General features: G+C 44.2%; 1 protein-coding gene and 1 long non-coding RNA gene across 2 annotated transcripts in view; one reads left to right on the forward strand and one right to left on the reverse strand.

The window, feature by feature from the left end:
- RCSD1 (RCSD domain containing 1) overlaps positions 1–25,391 on the reverse strand; it is a 96,955-nt gene extending 71,564 nt beyond the window's left edge. The window contains exon 1 of the mRNA XM_038542638.1: positions 25,350–25,391. Coding sequence (XP_038398566.1) covers positions 25,350–25,376 — 27 coding nt within the window. The 5' untranslated portion in view covers positions 25,377–25,391. The remainder of the gene's footprint in view (positions 1–25,349) is intronic.
- Positions 7,451–15,113, forward strand: LOC119872532. The gene is made up of 3 exons (XR_005362147.1): positions 7,451–7,618; positions 12,200–12,252; positions 13,584–15,113. It is a non-coding gene; the product is annotated as an uncharacterized LOC119872532 (long non-coding RNA).
- Positions 25,392–26,610: the final 1,219 nt, after the last annotated feature.

Below are 26,610 nucleotides of genomic sequence, written 5' to 3' on the forward strand. Positions count from 1 at the left end.
AGCGAGGGAGTCACGACTCCATTAATCTGCCCAAACATGGGGATGGGACGGGCCGCCTGGCCCCTCTTCCCCGCGAACTTTCTGCAGGACCCCGGTCTCAGCCCGGGTCCCAGCTCTTCTCAAGCCTCGCCCCCCTTCAAAACGCCTAGCGCTTGCCCTACAAGTTAAAGCCGTTCGTTTATTCTTCTTATCGTCCCCTCTTTACTGCTTCTTTCTTTCACGTGCATCTTTATTGCTTTCTTGCCTCCTTTTCTTAAAAAAAAAAAAAAATAGGCACTCGTGTCATACCTGGGCCTCCTGGCACGGCCGCGTGGGAGTGCAGGACCTCCGCTCGGCGCTCACGCTCAGCGGGGGAGCGACAGGACCACCTTTCCTATTTCGCGTCTCTTGTCCTTTCCACGTGCACTCTCGCGTTTTCAGGAAACCGCTATCAATCTATCCATCTCTCCTCTGTGCCCGCCCGGGTGCTGGGGGGAGTTAGAGGGGTTGGGGGACCGCAGGGGATCCCAGAAAGAATTTTCAAGTCCCCTGTAGCATGACATCTTTTTTCTCTCGCTCTGATTTGATTGAGGCATTGGATGCTGTGGGAATCTCAGCTCCCACAAGCTGCATGCTAAAGGGCCTTTGCGCCGTTCCTATGAAATAGAGTAAAGGGCAAGATCCTGAACATCCGATTCCCATAAGACCCAGCATAGCAACCCTCCCCCGGGGCTGTCCCAGGCCTCTGGGCGTCGGAGAGGCTGAGGAAGAGAGGAGGCTGCGCGGGAGGGGTGTGGGACCTGGAATCTGCAGTGGGATATTTCTGAGCTACCAGCTTGAGTCCTGGCCAGCAGCCCTAGGTGCCCCTTCTGGGACCCTCCCCGCAGGACAGAGAGGAGAAGGGAGATGCCGGCAAGGACTGTGAGCAGGAGGGGATTGGGCTGGCGGGACGGATGCCTCTGTTTCCCCGCAGCATTGGCCTGCTCTGCCCTGTCCCCAAAGCCTCACCCAGTTCACCTGAGACAGGCAGGGCGATCTCAGAGGGCCACAGCCAGGTGGGCAACGGGGAGCCCTGCAAAGGGAAATACACAAAGAATCCCATAACAGGGTGGCCCGGGAGGCTCACTGGTTTAGTGCGGTATCAGCCCAGGGCATGATCCTGGAGACCCTAGATCGAGTCCCACGTGGGGGCTCCCTGCATGGAGCCTGCTTATCCCTCTGCCTGTGTCTCTGCCTCTCTTTCTCATGAAAAATAAATAAAATCTTAAAAAAAAAAAAAAGGATCCCATAACAGAGACAAGTTGAGAGTTTGTTCATGTTAAGAAGAGCTACTCTGATTCAGCTCTTAATCCCAACACCACCCATGGTCTTTTAGGTGCTTAGATTGCTGCGTTGGGTACCAGTCTTACAAACAAGACCTTCTTCCTATCATACAACCTTCTAAAGCCTGACTTTCTAAAACACTAGCCGCCCAAATACCAAAGTCTTTTCTAATTCTGAACATAGGGGCAAGACCTCGATTTCAGAAACAGACTCTGGGTTGAATTCTAGCTCGGCTACTTTCTAGCTGGGTTTCCTCTGACAAGTCACTTAACCTCTCTGATCCTCAGCTTCCTCACCTATACAGTTCAGTTGGCACTCAGAATAGCTCTTTTTATAATATTTCACTTTGTGTACAAGCTCAAATGAATAGGGACCAAATATTTCTTTTATTTAGAGCAGGGCATTTGGGGGGCTCCCAAAAGGGCTCCCTACCCCCAGGAATTAGGATGAGTCCCCTCCCATTTCAGCCACACAGCTACAGAGGTGAGGACTCTAGGGCAGAGTTGGCAGCAGGAAAGGAAATTTCCTGGTACCTTACAATGCATACTTGTACTTGTGTTTTCCTTTCTTCCTTTTTTTTTTTATTTATTTTTTATTGGTGTTCAATTTACCAACATACAGAATAACCCCCAGTGCCCGTCACCCATTCACTCCCACCCCCCGCCCTCCTCCCCTTCTACCACCCCTAGTTCGTTTCCCAGAGTTAGCAGTCTTTACGTTCTGTCTCCCTTTCTGATATTTCCCACACATTTCTTCTCCCTTCCCTTATATTCCCTTTCACTATTATTTATATTCCCCAAATGAATGAGAACATATAATGTTTGTCCTTCTCTGACTGACTTACTTCACTCAGCCCTTTCTTCCTTTTAAAAGTTCATGGCTGAGCTGGTAAGAGGAACATAGTCTCTTCCCGTGTCTTCTAACCCTGACTCATAGCGCCTTGTTCTTTCTGCCTCTATCTAGTCCTCTTTTCAGCTCAGAATGGGGGCTGCCCCAGCACAGGTTTCTGGCTTCAAAAACAGGAGGGCGGAAGTGCCTACCCAAAGGAAACCGTTAGGCCCAGATAGCATCACAGCCACCCAAGGTACCTTGCAGCTGCACCCCACGCCCTGCTCAGGCCTTCCCTTGTCCAGTGAGAACACAGCACAAACAAGCTTGGCCTCTGCCACACTTGGAGTCTCAAGACATGCCCCAGAGCTTTTAGGGCCTGTGGCAGAGGCTTTCACTGGAGGAAGGAATGGGAATGGGCAGAGGGGCAGAGGGGCAGGCAGCCCAGAGCTGTTTCAGCAGCCATGAAGAGAGGATAGGTGTGGGGATGTGCCTCCTCCTTTCCCTCCTCTTGCTCCTCCAGCAGATTCCTGGAAGCCAGAGTGCAGATAACCCAGCTGGTAAAGACTCTATAGTTTTGTTGGGTCACCTGGGATTGTGACTTGCTGCTCTGTGGGCCTGGAGGAGCTGACAGCCCAAGAGGAATAAAAAGTGGCTCTGAGGGGGTGGTTCCCCTCCCCCTGGGTGGGGGGGGGCTGGTTGTCTCATGAGGACCCACTTCCTTTACTTTCTCCCATGCCCCCTTCACACACCCTTGCAGTCTGACCAGCCAAGCAGTAAATAGAAACCAGTGCAGAAAAAAAAAAAAAAAAAAAAAAAGAAACCAGTGCAGAATGCAGAACAAGGAACACTAGAGACATAGGGCAGGGGAGACTATGTGTCCTGGACTCCATATTACCACAGGTAGCCACAGGCGCACAGGAGGCCCTCAGTGGACATTTGATGAATGAATGAACCCATAAGTGAATAAATGGAGCAAATTAGTAGAATCTTTGTCTCTAAATCAAAGGCAAAGCCTTTTCTATAGATGGGTCTTCAATGGGAGAAAAGACCCATTGGGATTAAAGATCATTGAAGGCCATAAGTTAAGCAGTAACTTACTGAGTTTTTGAACAGAATTGTCAAGAGCTCAATCAATCAGCTATTAGTAAGTGGCCACACATGGTGCTGCTGATGGTTCTTTTTTATTTTTTTATTTTCTTATTTTTTTAAATTTAAATTTTTTATTTATTTATGATAGTCACAGAGAGAGAGAGAGAGAGAGAGAGAGAGAGGCAGAGACACAGGCAGAGGGAGAAGCAGGCTCCATGCACCGGGAGCCTGACGTCGTGGGATTCGATCCTGGGTCTCCAGGATCGCGCCCTGGGCCAAAGGCAGGCGCTAAACTGCTGCGCCACCCAGGGTTCCCTCGTTTTTAAAATTAAGAGCAAGAGGGGCACTTGGGTGGCTCACTGGTTGAGCATTTGCCTTTGGCTCAGGTCATGATCCCCGGGTCCTGGGATTGAGTCCCACATTGGGCTCCCCCAGGGAGCCTGCCTCTCCCTCTGCCTGTGTCTCTGCCTCTCTCTGTGTGTCTTTCATGAATAAATAAATAAAATCTTAAAAAAAATACAGAGCAGGAAACAAATATTCTTGTATGATTGCAAATATATATATATACATATATATATATTTCTGCCCTAAATTCTGGGAATGTGGCAAAAACAAAACATCTAATTCTGCTGTAACTATCATTGAGGAACAGAGTTGAAAACACTGAAATGAAAGCATAAAGGCTTAGAGTTTTTATGCGTTTAAAGAGTTGCACAACAGAGGGGTTCCCAGATGGTAGGAGATAGAAGATGCTAGCTATTTTTAATGTGTGGAAGGTAAATAGAGGAGGAAGGTAGCAGGGTAGCAATGGAGCCACAGGGAAGATGTTCAAGTGTGTAGAGGACAGTCAACAGGGATTGGAGACCTCATGAGGAATGGTTTGGTCCTTTGGGGATCAGGAGATTGGCTACATAGGGAAATAGAGCAAATACATTGATATATTGAGGCCTATGGGACCCAGGTTTCTCACTGATGGGCAAGGGTCAGAAAAATATGCAGGGGTGGGGTGGAGGGACTAGAATGAACTTTGGTGCTGGATTAGAATGAGAGGTATTGATATGAAGTCATGGTTTTCAGCCTATAGATAGCTGTAGATATCAATGTATGTATATACATGCAGATATTTCTTAGTTTGAGCCACTGAGAGAGCCTAGGAGCAGTGACACTCCAGTAGCAATCAGTGCACACAGAGCCCAGATCTTGGTTTCTAAATATACTTCTTCACTAAAGGAACCAGGGCTTCTTGGAGAAAATGGCTGATTACTGGGCTTGGGCAGATAAAAAACAAGATAAGCCCAGAACATCTTTTTTTTTTTTTTTTTGACAGAAAATGTGGAAGCCCTCAATGAATGACAAAGAGGTGTTAAAAGGATACAAAAGTCTGATTGCAGGAGTTTCCACTGGCAATATTGGGGTAATTTTGGGGGATAATATAAGGATCAAAAGAAATAATGGTAGCAATGAAGTATTACCCATGAAATAAAATAGAAATTCATGAGTCCAAACTGATAAAAAGAAACAGGTAAAGAAGTAGGAGAAGACAAAGTACTTACAGCACAATACCAATGAACAAATGTGAAACAAAGCTTAGAAGAAAATTGCCATATGACCATCATCGTCATAATTTCAGGTAAGAAATACTATTAGATGTTAAATATAGTGGGCAAAAATGAGATGAGGAATGGGATTTTACATAATTTAAAAATAACTCTCCTATAAGTTACTCACTAATTACAAAGGAGGAAAAGTACCTTTACAGAGAACAAACATAACAGATATCATATTAACCAGGTGATCAAAGTAAACATGACCAATGGTGGGACAAGTTGACGTTATGTGCTATCCAATGGAATACAAGAACATAACATCACTTCTGGAATATTCTTGCCCAAAGTGCATCAACTGAATCTAATCATGAGGAAACATTGGAGAAGCTACATAGGAAGACATTCCTCAGAGTGACTGGTGTATAATCTCCAAGTGCAGTCAAAGGAAGGATGAGGAAGAGTCCTAGGCAAAAGGAGACGAAAGTGACATGACTACGTTGTGTCAATGTGTGGTTCTGGGCTCCTTTGACTATAGAGTCTGTTATAAAGGGTTATTGTATAAACATGTATCAAATAATGGCAATGTACAATTTAAGTATCCTACAGTGTTATCAGTCAATTATACCCCAATAAAGCTGAAAAAAGAGAAATTATTAGGATAATTGGCAAAACTGTAAGGACTCATGGATGAAGGCTATGTGGGAGTCCTTGGTGTTAACCTTACAGCTTTTCTCCATGTTTAAAATTATTTCAAACTGGAAAACGAAGGAAAAAGGTGGTGGGGGAAGAATTGAACTGTCCCATTTGTTTGATTCCAACTGACTCCCTGCCCAGCCCCTCCACCGTCTGTTCCTCCCCACCCCATCCCCACCCCAGACACCCACAGGGTGGCCAGGTCCCCAGTGTTGGAGAGGGACAACAGCCAGAGAACAACACCTAGTCTTCTCGCATGACAGGGGATGGAGACAGGAAGGTAAAGATTATTCATGTCTTTCTTTGTACAGATATCTTTATGTGGTCATAGTAAACACATCTATCTTTACGATTTTGGAGAAGAGAACCAGCTAAGACACTGATCTGGTTACCAATGCCAAGGAACAGCATTGACAAAAACCCGAAGTGGGTAGTCTGCAGGCCCCAGCAGATTGTGGCCTTCTCCTTCTGAGTGACGCAGATCCCATGTTTAGGAATGAAGTTATGCAGCTCTCCAGGGAAACACAAACCTTCTTGACTTATTGTATCATGCCAGAGCACCTGTGCACTGGCCTCATTTCTAGCTATAAATTAGAGTGATCCAAGGAGCTTTGAAAAAAGTATCCATGTCTAGGTCCCACCCCTGGTCAACAGGGTGTGGCACCTGGTGTGTGTTTTTTCAAAGCTTCAGTAAAGAGGTAAATCCTGAATAGTCAGCCAATTGTGGAAATGACATTCCTCTTGCCAGAAATTGGTTTAGAAAGAATTAACTGAGATTTTGGTCAATGAGATAAAACTGCTAAAGAAACACATAGGAAGCGATACCCTGTGAATATGGGGTGTTTTCTTACCTAATGTTATGCCTGGAATGTTATGCCGCAGCAACCATTTTGCTATCATTAGAAAAGCTGGAAAGAGCCAGAATATAAGCTCCACAAAGACAGAGATTTTTGTTTCTTTTCTGGCCAGTGTCGATCCCATGTACCTAAATCAAGGCCAGGCACCAACAGTATTCGGTAAATACTCAGCAAATAAGGAACCCAGTGACTGTGGAGGCACTGAATTGGCCAATTCTAGAGAGACTATCCCCTGGATTTCTTCTGTGAAGTAATACATTTCTTTGTAGTTTAAGCTATTTGAGCACAGTGTTTTGTAATAGCTGAAAGCACCCAATGATTAAGATAGATGCAAACTTACAAGAAGACATAATCAGACATACACGCCAGCACAGTCAAAGAAGCATTCCTCAAAAAAATGTTGAGCAGAGATGTGGAGAAAGAGACTGGCATGGAAGGGCAGAGAGAGAAACACACACACACACACACACACACACACACACACACAGATGGGAGAATATGATGCAGAAAAAGAGAGTGGGAAACCTGACTAATACCTATTGGGGAAGAAAAAAATTTAGATTGAAAAAATTAATCACTCAGAATGTGAAGTGTCGTAATTCCTATCTGAATTTTGGACAGTAGTTGTAGATAATCCTCTATCTTTCCATATTCTTTTTTTCCCCCGAATATTTTATTTACTCATTTTTAGAGAGAGAGTGAATGCAAGCAGGGAAAAGAGCAGAGCATGAGGGAGGGAGACAAAATGTCAAGCAGACTCATGCTGAGCATGGAGCCTGACACAGGGCTCGATCCCACAATCCATGAGATCACGACCTAAGCCAAAACCAAGAGTTGGAGTCTCAACTGACTGAGCCACCTGGGCATCACTATCTTTCCTTATTTTATTTTATTTTTTTGGGGGGGAGAGAGAGTGAAAGCACACAAGCAGGGGAGAAGAACAGGTAGAGGGAGAAGCAGACTGTGATGAATATGCAGCCTCATTGTGGGGCTCGATCTCATGACCCTGAGATCATGACTTGAGCCAAAACCAAGAATTGGCTGCCTAATTGACTGAGCTACCCAGGCGCCTCTCTTTCCTTATTCTTTTTTTTTTTTTTTCGGACACAGAGAGAGAGAGAATGAGAACAAGCAGAGGGAGAAGCAGACTCCTCACTGAGCAGGGAGCCCAATGTGGGGCTACATCTCAGGACCCCAGGATCATGACCTGAACCGAAGGCAGACACTTCCCTTATTCTTCAAAAGAAAAATAACTGATTTCTTCTAGAAAGAAAGTGGGTGATATTTACAGAATTAAAGGTATGTTTTCTTTCTTTTTTTTTTTTAAGATTTTTTATTTACTTATTCATGAGAGACACAGAGAGAGAGAGAGACAGAGACACAGGCAGAGGGAGAAGCAGGCTCCATGCAGGGAGCCCAACGTGGGACTCGATCCCACGTCTCCAGGATCAGGCCTTGGGCTAAAGGCAGTGCTAAACTGCTGAACCACCCGGGCAGCCCTGTTTTTTTGTTGTTTGTTTTTTGTTTTGGGTTTTTTTTTTAAATTTTTATTTATTTATGATAGTCACACAGGGAGAGAGAGAGAGAGAGAGGCAGAGACACAGGCAGAGGGAGAAGCAGGCTCCATGCACCGGGAACCCAATGTGGGATTCGATCCCAGATCTCTAGGATCGCGCCCTGGGCCAAAGGCAGGCGCCAAACCGTTGCGCCACCCAGGGATCCCTGTTTTTTTTTTTGAAGTATATTTTCATAGAGTAATCTCGTATTACAATTTCTTTTAGGATATTTTTAGCAATGTTAAGTGCTGTTGCAGTTTTGCCAGTAAAGGCATTTACTAATATGAATCGGTATCTGGGATTGGGCAGGAACTTATCCAAAACTAGAGGTTACCCACATGGCCTTAGAATAAATATCTGTAATGTTTCTACACAATAAAGTGAAGCAGGTTATGAGAAAAAATAGTACTCAAGTCCTGTCTACCCACTCATCCCCATGACTTTCTTTGCATGGACAACAGGCAAAGAATGAAGTGGGAAGTTTTCTGCACACTACATGCTCATTTTCAACCCCAGCAAAGTGCACATTCACAAAAATTTACTAAAAACCACACTCCTGGGATCCCCGGGTGGCTCGGCGGTTTGGCGCCTGCCTTTGGCCCAGGGCACGGTCCTGGGGTCCCGGGATCGAGTTCCACGTTGGGCTCCCTGCATGGAGCCTGCTTCTCCCTCTGCCTGTGTCTCTGCCTCTCTTTCTCTCTCTCTCTCTCTCTCTCTGTGTCTATCATGAATAAATAAATAAATAAATCTTAAAAATAATAAAATAAAAGCCGGTGTCCTGGGGCACCTGGGTGGCTCAGTGGTTGAGCATCTGCCTTTGGCTCAGGTCATGATCCTGGGGTCCAGGGATCAAGTCCCACATCAGGCTCCCCGGAGGGAGCCTGCCTCTCCCTCTGCCTGTGTCTCTGCCTCTCTCTGTGTGTCTCTCGTGAATAAATGAATAAAATTAAAAAACAAACAAAAAACAATCTGTGTCCCCACCTGTTAGTTTATCTTTTCCTCTTGGGGTGGTTCCATTATTCATCCATTTGTTAGGACAGAAACCTGAGAGTTGTTCTTGATTCTTCCTTTATCTTTACCAAGCAGATGCTACCATCTGGACTTCAAAACATCCTACCCTCCTTCCCCCACCAACCATTGTCGTCTGGATACGATGTCCTCGTTCGTCTCTGTGTATCCCCTAATTGTTGGGCTTGCTGTCAACCTGACTTACCATCTCCCCTCAACAGTTTCCACTCTACAGACAGCAAATCTTTCTAAAACATGTATCTCATACCTTTCCCCGAGGGGGCCCACTTACCTGTCTGACCTCTTTTCAACAAGGAACACCCAGGACTCCACACTCCAGATGTCCTGAACTGCTTTCAGGTCTGTGAAAGAGCTCTGTTCTTTGCTTGGAACACAATTTCTTCCTTTGCACAAAGCTAACTCTTACCTATCCTTTGGTTCTCTGTTAGGCTTCCCCAGGCAGAGGGTCCTGACCATGCTGCCCCTCCCTCCACCCACCGCCTCCCCCAGATATGTGCTTCCCACTCACACCTCCTGCCTGTACTCTTCCTGTCATTGCAATGCTCGCCTTCTAATTGCCTGTTTACTTTCTTTATCCTCTCTAAGAATTTGCAGCTTCATGAAGGCACATTCCATTCTGCCTTGGTCAAGGTTCTATGAGCAATGCTAGGTTCAACTTTGGTGAATAAATACATGTTGGGTGAATGAATGGACACTGGCTCCATGCAAAAGAAGTAGATAATCCATTTTGTAATCTAGTCCTTGACCATCCACCTGAAAATGCAGTAAGAATGTAAAGAGGAGTAATGTAGAGGGCAGCATGGAGATTGATAAAGATCAGGATTAAGGGAATCCCTGGATGGCTCAGAGATTTAGCACCTGCCCTCAGCCCAGGGCATGATCCTGGAGTCCAGGGATCGAGTCCCACATAAGGCTCCCTACATGGAGCCTGTTTCTCCCTCTGCCTGTGTCTCTGCCTCTCTCTCTCTCTCTCTCTCTGTCTCTCTCATAAATAAATAAATAAAATCTTAAAAAAATAGAAAAAGATCAGCATTGAAACCAGACTTCCTTTGTCCTTCTGTGACCTTGACCAAGTTACTTAACCATTTTACTCCTCTGTTTCTCTATCTGTAAAGTGGGGATAATAATAGAATTTACCACATAGAGCTGTAAGGATTAAATGAGTTAATACATGTGAAATGCTTAAAATAGTTACCAGTGAATAGTAAGTGTGGTAAATGTTGGGTGGTGATTGACATAGCAGTAACAGGAGCAGCAGCCATACCATGTCATGAAGAAAGGACTATCGCCAGGGGCAGGTCTAGTAGGAGGTGCAGCTTCCTTCAACAAGAGTCCATCCATGTGTATCTCTCAATTCCAAGCCATCCACTTATGATTTCCACCTACTTCTTCTTCTTCTTCTTCTTCTTCTTCTTCTTCTTCTTCTTCTTCTTCTTCTTCTTCTTCTTCTTTTTTTTAAATATTTTTAAAATTTTATTTGACAGAGAGAGAACAGGCAGGTAGGGGGAGAAGGAGAAACGGGCTTCTTGCCAAGGGGGGAGCCCAATGCAGGGCTGGATCATGATCTGAGCCAAAGGCAGACGCTTCACCTACTGAGCCACCCAGGCACCCCTTATTAAGTTCTCTGCAGCCTCACATTGGAGGAAAGATACATCTTTGTCACATTTCTCCTCATTTGCACTTTATTCAACAGTTCTTGAATATTCTAAGTTCAGATTCAATTCTGCATTTTTTTGCTTGCACATGTCAAAAAAGGGGGGCGGTGAGGAAGGGTTTCATATTTCAATTCTGAATAAAGAGAATTGAGTGGTGTTTCTTCATTTTGGAAAATGGTTTAAAGTTACCCTCATTTAAAGAATGAATAAATGTCATGCATAGAAGCTATGGGGTTTTTCTGGAATAGTCAAGCATTTGACCTTCTTTCTGAATGCTACCACTTATCAACTTGCTTCCTTGCCTCATCCCATGGGATAACCTCACAATTCTGAGTGCCAAAAGCTTTCCTGTGATTTTGCAGTCTTGGAGTATGTCATTATTACATTTCCTGCACTCACATCTCTTCATACACTTTTTCTGCTTCCCCACCTGTGATAGTACTTGAGACTTTTTTTTTTTTAAAGATTTTCTTTTTAAGCAATCGCTACACCTGACATGGGGCTTGAACTCATGACCCTGAGATCAAGAGTCCCACTTTCCTCTGATGGAGCCAGCCAGGAGCCCCTTAGTTGAGACTTTTACAGATTTTTTTTCATCTTAGTGTACCCAATACCATTCAGCCCTGTGAGGCCCACCTGGGGTCCCAATCTTACAAGAGTGTCCATTTATCTGAGAAGACAATGAATAGTAGACCCTTGAACATTTGAATCATAATTTGAACTAAATACTAAATAGCCTGAAGTAGTGTTAAGACTGGCTGCTGCGGGGTCCTGAGAAAGGCCTGGGAATGAGAGGAAAGGATGCTGGCCGAGGGCACCCTTGGTGGAGTTGGGGATGGTGGGGCTCGGGTGGAAGAACCATGTGAGTGAAGGGCTCTGGGAGACCAAGGAGGGTGGAGAGGGACAGGAGGGTTTGTCAGATGCCAGCTTGGACAGTCCTTCTCAGGTTTGCAGTTTCTGCTGCAACAGGGCACACATTAGCCCTTTGAGCAGGCATGATGTTTAAATCCATCCTGGCCTTTTTAAAGGGGGCCGGCTGCTTCCATAGTTTTGTTCTGGGAGTGCTTTACACTTGTATTTGCTTCTGAAAAGTAGGTGATTATTGACCTTGAGCGGAGTCACTTCTGTTTCAATTTTTTTGTTTCTTTTTGTACATGACAGGAATTTTAGGCAGCAACAAAGAAAGACATGGGGTGAGCAGGGAGAGAGACAGGATGATCACACACCTGTAGCAACTGAGGGCAGAGGGGCCACACCAAGGACTGGCGACCCCAGGACCCTAGCACATGTGCACTTCCTAAAGGGCGAAGTTATTTCACCATTCTCTTTCTTCATTTGAAGATGATTCTCCTCAGTCACCTGAGGATGTAGTAAGGAAGTCCTGATGAAAAAGACCATAAATCTCAACTGAAAATGGGTTAGGCACTAAATCCGACCTCACGCAGCCCAGCTGGCAATGAACAAAGGAGGCAGGCAGGCAACCCCTGATGGGAGTCACTCAGGGAGATTAAGGCATCTCTGCTGTGGAAAGGGGAATGGTGTGGGTGGCAGTGATCGGAGCAGGGTGGGGGCGGGGTGGAGAAGGAATTTGCATCTTGTGGCTTAATCAGATCTGAAACCTAACATCCTGTTTTCTGTAGGTTGGGCACATCAGTAGCTGAAAGCCTCTTCTGACCATGGTCAGCCCCAGGAAGTAAGTGTCAACAGCCTTGCAGATGGGAACCCAACTCTTGAATGACCATGCCTGCAAAGGTGTCGTTCCACACACCCCCACCCCCGCACTGCAACAAGGCCCCCTGCCTTCCCTCTACCACAATTCTAGAACTCCAGACTTCACCCCTCCTCTTCTGAGACTTATCAACAGGAAGTTAAGTCAGCTGGAACACTCTGTTCCTTTGACATTTTTGTTTTAATTCTGCAGCTGTGTTTAAGACTTCATGAATTATCTCTCTGGCACTGTGTCTTGGGTCTATCTGTTTCTCGGTCTAGTGCTTTTTCTCTCACACCCATGTACCAAGTCATGGTTACCATCAAGCTAGTGGAGTGGAATGAGAACTAGGATTGATAAGAAGGAAGTGAGGTGGCAAGAAAGTGCTTTAGGGGCTGTAATAGTAGCAATTGATGAGCTAAGTAAGATGACTATTTGCTCCAGGATCATTACTCAGGAGAAATGTAAATGTTGAGGAGGAGTTCCTAAATCATTAACAATGTGCACTGCCCAGAGCATCCCTCCTCACCCCTTCATGGTGCTTATGTCTACTTCATAGTGCAGTGTGAGCATGTCTTCTTTCTTCAACATTCTAGAGTGTCTACCCAGCAGATGCCCTACTCATACATATTCTCACTCAGGAAGCTTCTCTCCTTTCTTTTATCCCTAGTTAGCTTATCACTTAGGAAACCACAACACAGTTCACACATGCAGCTTGATCCCACTTTGTGCTCTTAATCTCTGGTAGCTACAATTCATAGGTTCTTCCTTGCTGAACATCTAAATTTTGTTCACAGAACACTGTTATTTTTTTTTTTTTAAGATTTTATTTACTTATTCATGAGAGACTGAGAGAGAGGGAGAGACATAGGCAGAGGGAAAAGCAGGTTCCCTGTGGAGAGCCCAATGCCGGGGTAGGGGTGTGTGTGTACACGACACCGACTCAATCCTAGGGCCCCGTCAGGACCTGAGCCGAAGGCAGACCTCAACCACTGAGCCACTCAGGTGCCCCAGAGAACACTGTTCTAAGACTTATCAGGGCATTATTTTTTCTGTCCTGGTTTCTTTTCCTTCCACTGCCTCTCATTCAAGTGTAGAGGGAAAAGACCTCTAAACTCAGAGCCTATGGTCTCTCAAGCACCCTCATGGCTACAAAGGAAACTAGTCATTGTTCTTTCTCTAGGTTCTCCTGTCCCCACAGACCAAAATAGAGGGTCTCCCATCTACAATAGTAGCTGGTCCATTAAACATACATGTGTAAACTGCCAGAGTTGGTTTATCTTATTTTTATTTTTTTATTTTTTTTATTTTTTCAGAGTTGGTTTTAAAGGAGTACCTGAGGCAAATACTTACAGTCACATATCGGAAAAGCTTTGCCAAGCACTTGAAACTCAACATAGCTGATAATACTGGTATCGTCCCTTATATTTCTGTAAAACCACATCTAGAGAACCCATACACGGATCTGTTATCAGTTCTGTGTTTCTACACAGTGAGAATGAACAATCCAAGAAGAAAATTAAGACAACAATCCATTTATAATGGCATAAAAAAATTTAGGAGTAAACTTAACCAAGGAAGTGGAAAATCTATACACTACAAACCATAAAACATTGTGAAAAGAAACTAAAGAAGACACAAATAAATGGAAAGATGTTATATGTTTGTACCTTGGAACATTTAACATTGCTAAAATGTCCATATTACCCAAAGCTACAGATTCAAAACCCTTCTGTTTAAAATCCTAATGGCATATTTTTTTTCAGAAATAGAAAAAAGATCCTACAATTCATATGGAATCTCAAATTGCCTGAATTGAAAAAAAAAATCTTGACAAACAAGAACAAAGTTGGAGGCCTCACACTTCCTGCATTCAAAACATATGACAGTGCTACTGTGATCAGAATAGGTGCTGGCATGAAGACAGACACAGAGACCTATGGGATAGAACAGAAAGCCCAGAAATCAACCTTTGTGCATATGGTCAAGTGATCTTCAACAGAGTGCCAAGACCACACGTTGGGGGAAAGGACAGCATCTTCAACAAATGCAGTATTTGCACAACCGGATAGATATTCACATGTGTGAAGATTGAAGGTAAATACCTTACACTATATTTAAAAATTAACTCAAAATGGATTAAAGACCTAAACAGAAGACTTAAAACCACAAAACTCCTGGAAGAAAACACAGGAGAAAATCTTCATGGCATTGGATTTGGCAACGATTTATCGGATATGACACCACAAGAACAGGCGACAAAAGCAAAAACAGACAAATGGGAATACATCACACTTTAAACCTTCTGTGCATTAAAGGTTACAATCAACAGAGTGAAAAGGCAATCTAGAGAATGGGGGGAAATCATAGCAATTATATATCTGATAAGGGGATTAATGTCTAGAATGTATAAAGAACTCCTATTACTCAACAACAAAAAATGAAATAACTCAATTGAAAAATAGGCAAAGGGCTTGAATAGACATTTCTCAAAGAAGATACACAAATGGCCAAAATGCATATGAAAAGATGCTTAACAGCACTACTCATTAGAGAAATGCAAGTTAGAATCACAATGAGGTATCACTTCATACCCATCAGGATAGGAACTATAAAAAACACAAAATACAAAATAAGAAATATTGGTGAGGATGTGGGAAAATTGGAACCATTGTGCAATATGGTGGAAATGTAAATGGTGCAACCACTAAGCAAAATGGTATGTAGTTTCCTCAAAAAACCAAAAATAGAATTACTGTATGATTCAGCAATCCCACTTCTAGGTATATATCCAAAAGACTTTATTTATTATTTTTTTAAAAGATTTTATTTATTCATTCATCTGAGACACACACAGAGAGAGAGGTAGAGACATAGGCAGGGGGAGAAGCAGACTCTATGCAGGAAGTCCGATGTGGAACTCGATCCTGAGACTCCAGGATCATGTCCTGAGCCAAAGGCAGAGTGTCAACCGCTGAGCCACCCAGGTGTCCCTCCAATAGAACTTAAAACAGGATCTCGGGGCACCTGGGTGGCTCAGTGGTTAGGCGTCTGCCTTTGGTTTAGGTCATGATCCTGGAGTCCTGGGATCAAGTCCTGCATCAGGCTCCCCACAGGGAGCCTGCTTCTCCCTCTGCCTATGTCTATGCCTCTCTCTGTGTGACTCTTGAGAATAAATTAATTAAATCTTTAAAAACAAATAGGATCTCAAAAAAGTATTTGCACATCTATGTTTATTGAAGCATTATTCACAATTCATAATTATTCACAATCTTCCTCAAAGAGGTAGAAGCAGCCCAAATGCCGATTGCCGAATGAATGGATAAAGAAATTGTGGTATTTATATCTATATCTATATCTATATCTATATCTATATCTATATCTATCTATCTTAAAAAAAGGAAAATCTCTCACCTGCTACAACATATTTGAACCTTGAGGACATTATGCTAAGTGAAATAAGTCAGTCACAAAAAGACTACTACTGTATGGTTCCACTTATATGAGATATCCAGGGTAGTCAAAGTCATGGAAACAGACAGTAGAATGGTGGTTGCCAGGAGCTGGAGGAGGCGAAAGGGAGAGTGGAGTTGTTATTCAATTGGTATAGACTTTCCATTTTGCAAGATGGAAAAGTTCTGGAGATCTGCTGTACAAGAATGTGAATGTTAACACCACTGAAATGTACACATAAAAATGGTTAAGAGAGTGGCTTTTATTTTATTTTTATTTTGACCACAATTAAAACTAAAAAAGGTGGAGGGGAGGAATAGAAGCATAAATGCTTGAATATGCCTAATCATGAATTACCTTCTTTGGTGCCACACCTGTGGGTTTATGTCAAAGACCAAGCCTATGAGTAACTGAGTAAAAATGTCTAAAAAATCATATTTATCACCAAGAAGGAAAACACCTTTATAACAACTAGGCTTCTAACTGTGGTCTCTAGTGGACTAAGAAGCCAATCTCAGGCAATCACTTAGGGAGATGTTATAGAGCATCCATGTTTTGATGGAGTTGAACCACATGATTTTCAAAGTAGTTCCTAACAATGAGATTCTAGAATTCTAAACCACAAATTGGAATGAGAAGTGATGATAGTGGTGCACATTATTTCAGTCTCTCTGACTGGGCCATGAGATGAACTCCTGAAGCCACGTGGAGCCTGAAGGCTCAGTTGAGGGGATAAAGTTTAGGACAATGATTATAGTGTGTGTCTGTGGGTTGGGGATGGGGTGGGGCAATATACAGGCATTGAAGGAGGGGCAAAGGTAGAGCTGGGAGCAAGCAAAGGCTTGGGAGGAGTGGAAGGGGAAGGGATGCACACTACAAATTTTAGCATCTTTCAAAGTAGGAAACAAGGGATCCCTGGGTGGCGTAGCGGTTTGGCGCCTGCCTTTGGCCCAGGGCGCAATCCTGGAGACCCGGGATCGAATCCCACGTCGGGCTCCTCCCTCTGCCTATGTCTCTGCCTCTCTCTCTCTCTCTCTCTCTCTCTCTCTGTGTGTGACTATCATAAATACATAAATAAAAAACAAACAAAGTAGGAAACAAGATGCTATGTACCTCCTGACAAGATGCAATAGGAAGCACACAGGGCCACCTATGTTGTGACATTTGCAAAGTAATTAAAAATTCAACCAGAGTCTTCTAGTTCTAACTCCCAGTTATAGGAAATACATATGGTTTATGTATGACCCATGAGGACTTATTTTTTTTAATTAAAAATATTTTAAAAATATTTTATTTATTTATTCATGAGAGACACAGAGAGAGAGGCAGAGGCACAGGCAAAGGGAGCAGCAGGCTCCCTGCAGGGAGCCCAATGTGGAACTGGATTCCAGGACCCTGGGATCACGACTTGAGCCAAAGGCAAACACTCAACCACTGAGCTACCCAGGTGCCCTGACCCATGAGGATTTAATCAGCAAAACCTGGAATAGGATTTTTTATTGATCAAATGAACTGGTTTTGCCTACAAAAAATTACATTTAAAAAAAAGAGTAAAAAACAAAACAAAACAAAAAGAAAAGAAAGGGAAAGAAGGAATTGTTCTAAATTGAAAGAGACTTAAGAGAAGTATCAAAATACAATGTGCAGAACTTCATTGGATCCTGATTCAAACACAGCAATGATTTGGAGACAGTTGGGAAAATTTGAACACAGATGATATGCAGAAATCTATGTAACTTTTCTCAGGTATGATAGTGATGTGATATACAAAAGTTATCATGTGTCAAAGGTATATACTGATGTATCTATGGATAAGCTTCAGAGGTCCAAGATTTGCTTTAAAATATTCCAGGAAAAAAAAAATGGTTAGGGGAATAGACAAGGCGGGATTGAGAACTCACTAACCATTGTTGAAACTGAGTGTAGCGTGTGGGAATTCACAGCATTATTCTCTCTGGGATTGTGTATCCTTATACGTTTTCACAATAATGAGAAGACAGTGAACTGACTCAAGCTGACTAGGTATCCCAAGCAAGTCTTGGTGTAGAAGGCAGAAGGGGCACTGAAAACTTTGAGATCAATAAAGATGTCTTTATCTGCTCTACAGGTCTGCTTGAAGGCTGTCTCCATGTGGTTATGGAGAGAGTTACTTCATTAATTTCCTTAAAACTTTGAGAGTCAGTTCCATGACCAAGCAGCCCACACCTAGGCAAACTAGAGAAACCTAGAGAAACGAGTGGCTCCATCTATCAAAGACAGGTACGAGAATGCTCACATCAGATTTATCCATAGTACAAAACTAGAAACAATCCAAGTATCAAAGAACAGATCAACGGATTGTGTATCATTTATACAAAAGAATATAATGCAGCAGTGAAAAACAAACTACCGACCCAGGTGACAACACAGATGAATTTCAAACACACAGTGCTGAGCAGGACAAGACACAGAATACGGGTTGTGATGTTCAAGAATACAGACAACTAACTAAAGGTGACAGATGCCAGGGTAACAGTCGTCCCTGGGCAGTGGTACTGTCTGGGCAGGGGCAGAGGGACCCTCCTGAGGTGATGGAAATGTCTTACATCCTGATCTGAGGGCTGGTGTACACATATGTAAGAACCCATCAAACCAGACATTTAAGATCAGTGTGCTTTGTGCATTCTAGGGTATATATAATTCAGTTTTATTTTATTTTATTTTTTTAAAGATTCCATTTGCTCATTCGTGAGACACATACAGAGAGAGGCATAGACATAGGCAGAGGGAGAAGCAGGCTTCTTGTGGGAAGCCTGATGCAAAACTCGATCCCAAGACCCTGGGATCACCACCTGAGCCGAAGGCAGATGCTCAACCACTGAACCATCCCCAAATTCAATTTCAAAAATAATGTTTAAAAACAGGAAAAGAGGGGCCCCTGGGTGGCTCAATCAGTAAGTGTCCGACTCTTGATTTTGGTTCAGGTCATGATCTCAGGGTCGTGAGATCAAATCCTGGGTCAAGCTTTGTACTGTGTGGAGTGCACTTAGGATTCTCTCTCTCCTTTTCCCTCTGCCCCTCACTGGTCACACTCTCTCCCTAAAAATAACAAAAATAATAATGATACAATAAAATAAACTCCTTTAAAAATAAGTAAAAATAGGAAAAGAAAGAAGAAAATCTTTGAAGTGTTTGGAATTTCCAAGAGAGACCTAAGTGATGGTATAATCTAAGATAATTTTAGCGTCTAAAAACACCTAAGTTCCTAACTCCGAAAGCAAGTCTCTTCTGAGGAAAATGCTGCCTGGAATATTCTACAGTCCAGGGGTCAGGGAAAGGGTTCCAGTTCTACCTCAGACTTCCATTCTGCTTTTTCCTTTTTGTAAAATACATCAGCCCTCTTTTTCCAGCTGTTTGCCCCAGTAGCAATTAAAGAACCCATTATTTTTTCTATTTTTGTTTTTTTTTTTCTGACAACATTCATGGCAAATTCCTAATCAGCACCAATTCAACACACCAAGCCAAATGAAGATGTCACGTACAGAATAATGAGCATGTGGGCTTGCAAAGAAGACACGATTTGTTGTCCAGGACCCCCTTGTGGGACAGTGAGGGGCTGGGGGAAGGGGAGAAGTGGGTGGCTAGGTGGCAAAGTTCTGTAAATAGTTCTGGACATACAGTAAGAAGACGGGTGCCGAGTGTAGCTACTTCTTTCTTTCTTTCTTTCTTTCTTTCTTTCTTTCTTTCTTTCTTTCTTTCTTTCTTTCTTTCTTTCTTTCTTTTTTCTTTCTTTCTTTCTTTCTTTTTATTGGTGTTCAATGTAGCTATTTCTCTGACTAGTTAAGTATTGGGGGGCAAATCATCCAATGTCTCTTGTCACACAAGAGAATGTCCACATCCGAGAATTGGGGGTGGTGAGCCTGCAAGGCTGTCACGGGGGTTCACTGGGATCTTGTGCACACAGCGGCCAGTGCAGATCCTGTTGCTCAAGACATGATGATAATAGGAGAGGAGGAGGAAGAAGCACCATGTCCAAGTTTCTTCTTTTCCTCTTCTACTTATCCCTTTTCTCTCTTCCTAGCCTCCCAGTGCCCTGAGGGTCCCAGACCCCTCCTGCCGTCAGGACCACACCCCCACACCTCCTCTTGGATGCTCCACTGCACACCTGTGATAGAGAGTTAGAGATGTGGCCAGTGTCCTCCAGATGCCCTCTGCCAGGTGCAGAGAGAGCTGAGGTGTTTGGAGATTTCACTGAGGAGGTGATACTGGGATTAATGATGAAGACCCAAAGCAGGTTTTTTTCCAGACTGTGAGGTCAGCAGAAGCAAGCCAGAGGATGCGTGGAAGTGTGCACTATAGGGAGGGAAAAGCAAAGTCGAGTGTGGCTGGGATGGTGGAGGAGAATGAGGGCGGGCTTTGGACATGCTAAGGAGCTTGGACTTTCATAGGAGAAGAGGCAACCCGGGAGAGGCTGTTTGGCAGGGATTAGAATCGCATTTTGGGATGATGATTCTGGCAGCAGATGGAATCGGAGGCAATATGTTTGCAGACAGGGAAACAAATCAGGACATCCTGGCCACGTCAGCTGAGGCATGAGAAAGACCTAAACTGGAACGGAGGGGAGGACTTGAAAGACGTGGCAAGTTTCTTATTGATGAGCGAGGACTGGGGTGCAGGGGTAGTGCAGGGGTAAGCTAGAGCAGATGAGGATAACTAAGACTTTCAGAGGAGGGTTGCCAGGTTCATGGGACAAAAACACAGGACAGATGTCCAGGCAAATTTAAATTTCATATCATCAATGAATAATTTTTAGTATCAATGTGTCCTGTGCAATAATTCATCTAACGTTCAAATAGAATTGGGGGTCCTGGGTTTTCTCTGGTAACTTGATTTCAGAATCATTTCCCTAAAATGCAAATCTGATTTGCTTAAAGCATTGCTATTTCCTAGGTAGATAATCCTCCTGGGAAGAGACTGTACTTGTTAGTTAGAAAGAGTGTCTGGGGTGGGGGAGAAGTGGGGGTGAGAGCATGTGAGTGGCTCAGTTGTTAAGCATCTGTCTCTGGCTCAGGTCATGATACTGGGGTCCCTGGATCTCAAGTCATGACCCTGGGGTACCCAGATCAAGCCCCACATGGGCTCCCTGTTCAGCAGGGAATCTGCTTCTCCGTCTCCCTCTGCCTTTTTCCCCACTCATGCTCTCTCTCTCTCCCTTTCTCTGTCTCTCTCAAATAAATAAATGAAATCTTTAAACAAAATGAAACAATAACAACCAAAAGAAAGAGTATTTGGGTCAATTGAGCAACCCTGGTTTTCCTTCTCAGTTGGAGGATAAACCTAGTGAAGAGCACTTTCCTAGCACCGTCTTTATTTTAGTGGCATAGCCCACCTGTGCCAACATCTACTCCGTATGTTTTTAGATCTATGTTACATTTGCTCATTTTTAAATTAGTGTTGTCCTAAGTAATCATAGCCATGAAATCCTCACTTCAGTGTGCTATTTTTTCTGTACTAATTAAAATAAACACCTATAAAATAATTTTTTTAGCCCCATACTACAAAAAATCTGCATACGCACTTTGGGAAATTCCAGTAAAGTCAGGAGAACTGGGCTGGGGCTGGGCTAAGCTGATTCATACCTGAGGGGCCTGGAGCCCCAGTCATGGTCATGGGGAGAAAGGTGTCCCCATGTGCTTGTGAACCTGCACTTGACTACACAAGATTAGGAGAGGATGGACAAGCCCCAATAAGAAACAGGTAAGTGGGACTACAGCTCACCCTCCAGGGTCCTCCTGGCCCCACTGCTCAAGATGAACTGCATGGGGACAGGTGAGTGCCAAGAACGTGGCTTCAGATTAGTTGGGTTGAGGCCTGACCTCCCTGGGGACTGTAAACTGATATCCAAGAACACTCACTGTGGGATTTGGACACAGACTGCGATCTACCTGCTTGCACAATATCTAATTGTTCCTGACTTATTTGGAAAGCTTCTCCTGATACTTGGTAGCAGTTCAGCTTGGTTTCAGTCCCTGGGCCATCCAACAGTTTTTCCCAGGTTCCTTGATGGAGACTGGAGCCATTGGAATTGGGGCGCCCTGAACTCAAACCAACCAGCCATTCTTGCCCAGGTACCTCTGACCCTAAAGGTCATGCCAAGAGCCGGGAGGCTCTGATCATGATTTCAGCACTTCAGCCAAATAATGGCTTTCAGTGTTGTGTTTCCCAAATGCCACAAGGCTCTCTTCCCTCCAGGTTTCACTGATCTACCCTGCTTGTAGAAGACCCCTGGATTGTGTCAACATTCCTCTGGGCCCTCCCTCTGCTTATCAAAGTCCAGACCTCTTGGTGTGGGCTGACGGATGCCTGTGTACTTTTCCAAGGTGGGCTAGTGAGACAAAAGACTGTAGGGGTGGGGGAGGTGAGTTGGAATGAATGTGCGGCTGCTGTAACAGACCAAAATACAATAACTTACACTAAGTTATTTCTCTCTCATATAAAATTTCAGGTGAGTAGTTCAGAGGTGGTACTCCAAAATGGCTTCCTCAGCTCCCGCCATCACATTCCATATCCCTGCCATCAGGAAAAAGGAGAGCACAGGCTTTTGTTTTAAGGGGCTGGCCTTGGGCAGCCTGGGTGGCTCAGCGGTTTAGTGCCGCCTTCAGCCCAGGGCCTGATCCTGGGGCCTGATCCTGGAGACCTGGGATCGAGTCCCACATTGGGCTCCCTGCATGGAGCCTGCTTCTCCCTCTGCCTGTGTCTCTGCCTCTCTCTCCCTGTGTCACTCATGAATGAATGAATAAATAAAAATCTTAAAAAAAATAATAAGGGGCTGGCCTAGAAGAGTACACATATCACTTTTACTTATATTTCATGTTGGCCCAAACGTAATCACATGGACAGTTGTAGTTGCAAGGGAAATTGGGAAATGTAGTCTTTAGCTGAGTTGCCAGTGTGCAGTAAGAGCTTCTATTGCTGTAGAAAAAGAGAACAGATGCTGGGGAGAACAGATAACCACTCCCACAATAACTCTGGGAAGAGTTGCAATCTTGGCAAGTTGTTTGCCCCTCTGTACAATTAGGTAATGGTAATTAATCTGCCCACTTCACTGGCATGTTGGGAGGCTCAAACAAACTACTATCTTTGAGAACCTGGAGTAGGTACATCATCACCTGAAAAGCAGGGTGCTACCTACTGCACTGGGAAACCCCAAGGTGGCTTTTTGTTGTTGCTTTTAAGCTGTGAGCACTTGGTTCTAGCTGTTCAGCTTGGTTTAGGGTGAAAACCACATATCTGAAATTTCCTGGAATTGCGTTTCCACTCACAGAGGAATACTTAGGTATGTCCTAGTCACCTCCACTGGTTAGCCTGCCCTGGCATGGCCACATACTCTTCCCCAGGCTCGTGGGCTCCTATCTTTCTCCTGAGTGACAGTCATGGGCATCCTGCCCCACAGGGTCTTTCTGAGCTCTAATCATGTGTGGCTGATGAAGGCCCAGGAAGTCACTCCTCGCAGAATGGTTTTGGGTGGAGAGCCCAGGAACAGGACTGGCAGGGAGGAAACTGGTGAGCCGCCCCCGGCTTTGCCATTCTGAGTGGTTCTCTCCACCCCATGGGCAACAAACCATAAAAAGCAGTCTTGGCATGTTTTTGCACCCCTCACTGAGCTTGTATGACAGTCTATAATGTGTATTAGTTACGGCAGAATTTGGTCTCTAAGCTCCCTAAGGAAGGAAGGAAGGAAGGAAGGAAGGAAGGAAGGAAGGAAGGATGGGAGGGAGGAAGGAAGGAAGACAGGAAATCTTTTCTCAGCATCTTTTATGTCACAAGCATATAAACAACTTGCCAGCATTTATCCCTCAGCCAACCTCACGGCCTGCAGGTATTATGACTTTCTTCTTGATGGACGAGGACTCAGAGGTTGAACTATCTTGCTAGGGACAACATAGCCATCAAGTAAAAGAATCAATATTTGAACCCAAGACCTATGACACCACATCTGCCTCTTTTTCTATAATGACATAATTATTTTTATTATAGCTGAGTGTGAAAGAGTAGAAATCACCTGGTCAGTCCTTGGATCCTCCTCTGGGCAGTAGCATGATTTCACATCTACTGCAAGGACCCAAAGGAGTTAGAATAACTGGCCTTTTTCACCATTTCATCCCTGACAGTGCACAGCACAGTACCTGACATGTGAAACAGGTCACTAAAGTATTTACTGGACATACTTAAGTTGTTAGATTGATATTTTTAAAAGAATCATAGCTGTATTCCAAGAGTGAAAGGTAAAAGTGCCTTGCAAAGCCTTCATGGGACTAGGGTCTTTACACAGATACAACAAACAAGTGAAATCAAGGAAGGAGGTTTTCTAGACACAACTGTTCATGCCCAGATTCCTGGCAGGCCCTGAGCACGAGTTCACCGATGGCCCTTGTGCCTGGTATCTGAGTTACAGTCTTGAATCGGTGGCAAGAACAGATGACACTTCCGGCAGGCATCCCCCAGAGGAGAGAATTTCCCATGAGGTCTGTGCATGGCAACCATCCACCTCGGATTCTCTGGCATAGTCCAGTTTTGTCTTTTTACAGAAGTTTTAGAAAGGCACATGCTGGTTGGGTAATGAGTCCTGCTCTTGAATTTGGAAAATATGGTTATAGCAGGCACGTGGAAGGTACCTTTTATTGCTTCCTGCTGTAGATCAAAAGTAGAGAGGTTGGATTGCCCAGGACAGCCTGCTTTACCCAGGCCAAGGGAGGGACCTCAGGGCTCATGAGTCATTCTGCTATTCTGTTGAGGTCAGGAGGCCTGGGGCAGCTTCCCCAAGAGAAAATCTACTGAAGCAGGGCTGCATCCCCTTGGGTCCTGGAAAAGCTACGGAAAGTGATAACAGGAAAGGGAAGAAGCAGAGTCAGAAACTGCTCTTTGGATCTCATTGCACAAAGGAAGGAGGTGACCCAAGGCTCCTTGTGACACAGGAAGAAGCACTTTTGGGGAAGTGAGAGCTCTCCCTGCAGATCTCTCAGATTAGAGGCCAACCGTGGGTGGCCCCAGGGTAAGCATGAACTTCTTTTGTGGTTCTGGCTCTTTCCACACCAGGGTGGGGTCACTGCTGGATAAGGGTGCTTCTCACAAGCATTGTCAAACCAAACCAATAGCCTATTTGTTTTCTAGGACCAGTCCATTAAGATCTCCCCTGTCCCCATCCCACCCTTTAGCTCCCAACATGTCTGGTGGCTCCCTGAGGGTTGCGCTTTGTGCTAGGCCTCAGGAGACTTGGGGTCTTATCTGGATTCACCAATCAGCTCTGACACCTCCGGCACATCACTTTTCCCCTCTGAGCCCTGTTTTCCGGACAGTTGAATGAGGAGTAGTGAAGGCTGACAGAGCTATAGTGCTTACCACTCACTCACTCACTTGACTGGTGGCTTCACTCTGACGTGACTCAGCCAGCTGACTCCGCATGAGGAAAGCTCGAAAATGTTAGCTTTCCTCAGTCCAGTACAAACTTTCCAATTCTACACACTCCATTTTTTCATCCATTCATTCACTTAAACATGTATTGAGCACCATTGTATGTCAGCACTGGTAAGTACCACCTAGTGTTTGCTTCTACTTGCTGAGCCCCTCTAATGTGACTTCTGCTGTCTTACCTGCTGTAGATAGATCATCCATCCCATTTAGTCCTTCCCACAGCTCCAGGAGATGACACTTCCCTTTTTAGGCCAAGAATTTAAGCCTCTTGTTCCATACACCGATGATTCTGGGTCAGACCCGGGTCCTGTTTTGATACACCCATTGTGTCACTGCAGAGATGAGTGATATGCAGTCAGTTGGTTCTGATCTGAAGGAGGTTCCAGCCAGCAGCCCTGTGGCAGAAGGACAGCCCTTGACACTAGAACATGTCCTACCAGTTCCAGAAAACCTGGTAACCCTGGAACATGTAGCAGCTCCTTTTCTCTCCATGCTGCCACAGGTTCCCCAGCCCCGGGTCCCACGAGAATGTAAACCGTAGAAACAGCGCCCTCGTGTGTCAGAAAACCAACATACACTTGAACTCGGGAAGGACACATTTTAAACAATCTTAAACTATGCAGCACTTTAGTTTTTACTCCCCCCACCCCCCACCCCTTTCCTTCTATGCCTTTGAAACATGCTGGGGAGAAATGATGACAACTCGCTAAACCTGCAGAATTTCACCCACAGGTGAATGACTAAAGCTAGGATCAGCAAGGAGAGAACAAGGTGACCAATCTTGGAATACTCCCTGTGAATGACTTGATGTCCTGCGAAGGCCTGGAAAATCAAAACTTCTGTTGTTTCAATCTGAGAATGATCCTTACTTCTTTATATGTTCCCTTTCTTCCTTTATACTTGATTTTCCATTTTTTTCTCTTTTTCTCATTTTTTTCTCTATTCATTTGCTTTTCCCCCTTCCCCTCTCTACTCTCCCTAACTACTCTTAGAAGCAGTTATATTTCCTTACAAATCATAGCATTTTTATTTTTCTCTTTCATGTTATTCAAAAATTTTGCCTCTTCCTTTTTGAGTGTGTGTTTTGGTGGAGAGGGTATGCAAAGAGAGAAACCCTGATATAATAGAGAAAATCAGATTTGGATCCAGAAGATCTGGATCTACCCATCCCTCTCTGCTCTTCCCACAGTCGCTTATTGCAAGTAACACAATGTATAGGCTGGGACATAATGATGCAGGCAAGCACACGTTGATAATATTAAAGTAATGCATCCCTGCACATCTAATCAAAATCGGTCACAAGATACTTCATTGTGAAATCTCTCAGAATCCAACACAAAGAGGAGCAAATAATTAGGAATTGTGTTCATCATATTCATTAGGTGAACAAACAATTGTTCTTTGGAAGGACTGTGCTTTCTGATATCAGGACCTGACAAA

Source organism: Canis lupus, chromosome 7, assembly GCF_011100685.1.
Source record: "Canis lupus familiaris isolate Mischka breed German Shepherd chromosome 7, alternate assembly UU_Cfam_GSD_1.0, whole genome shotgun sequence".
In the NCBI taxonomy this organism is placed as follows: Eukaryota; Metazoa; Chordata; class Mammalia; order Carnivora; family Canidae; genus Canis; species Canis lupus.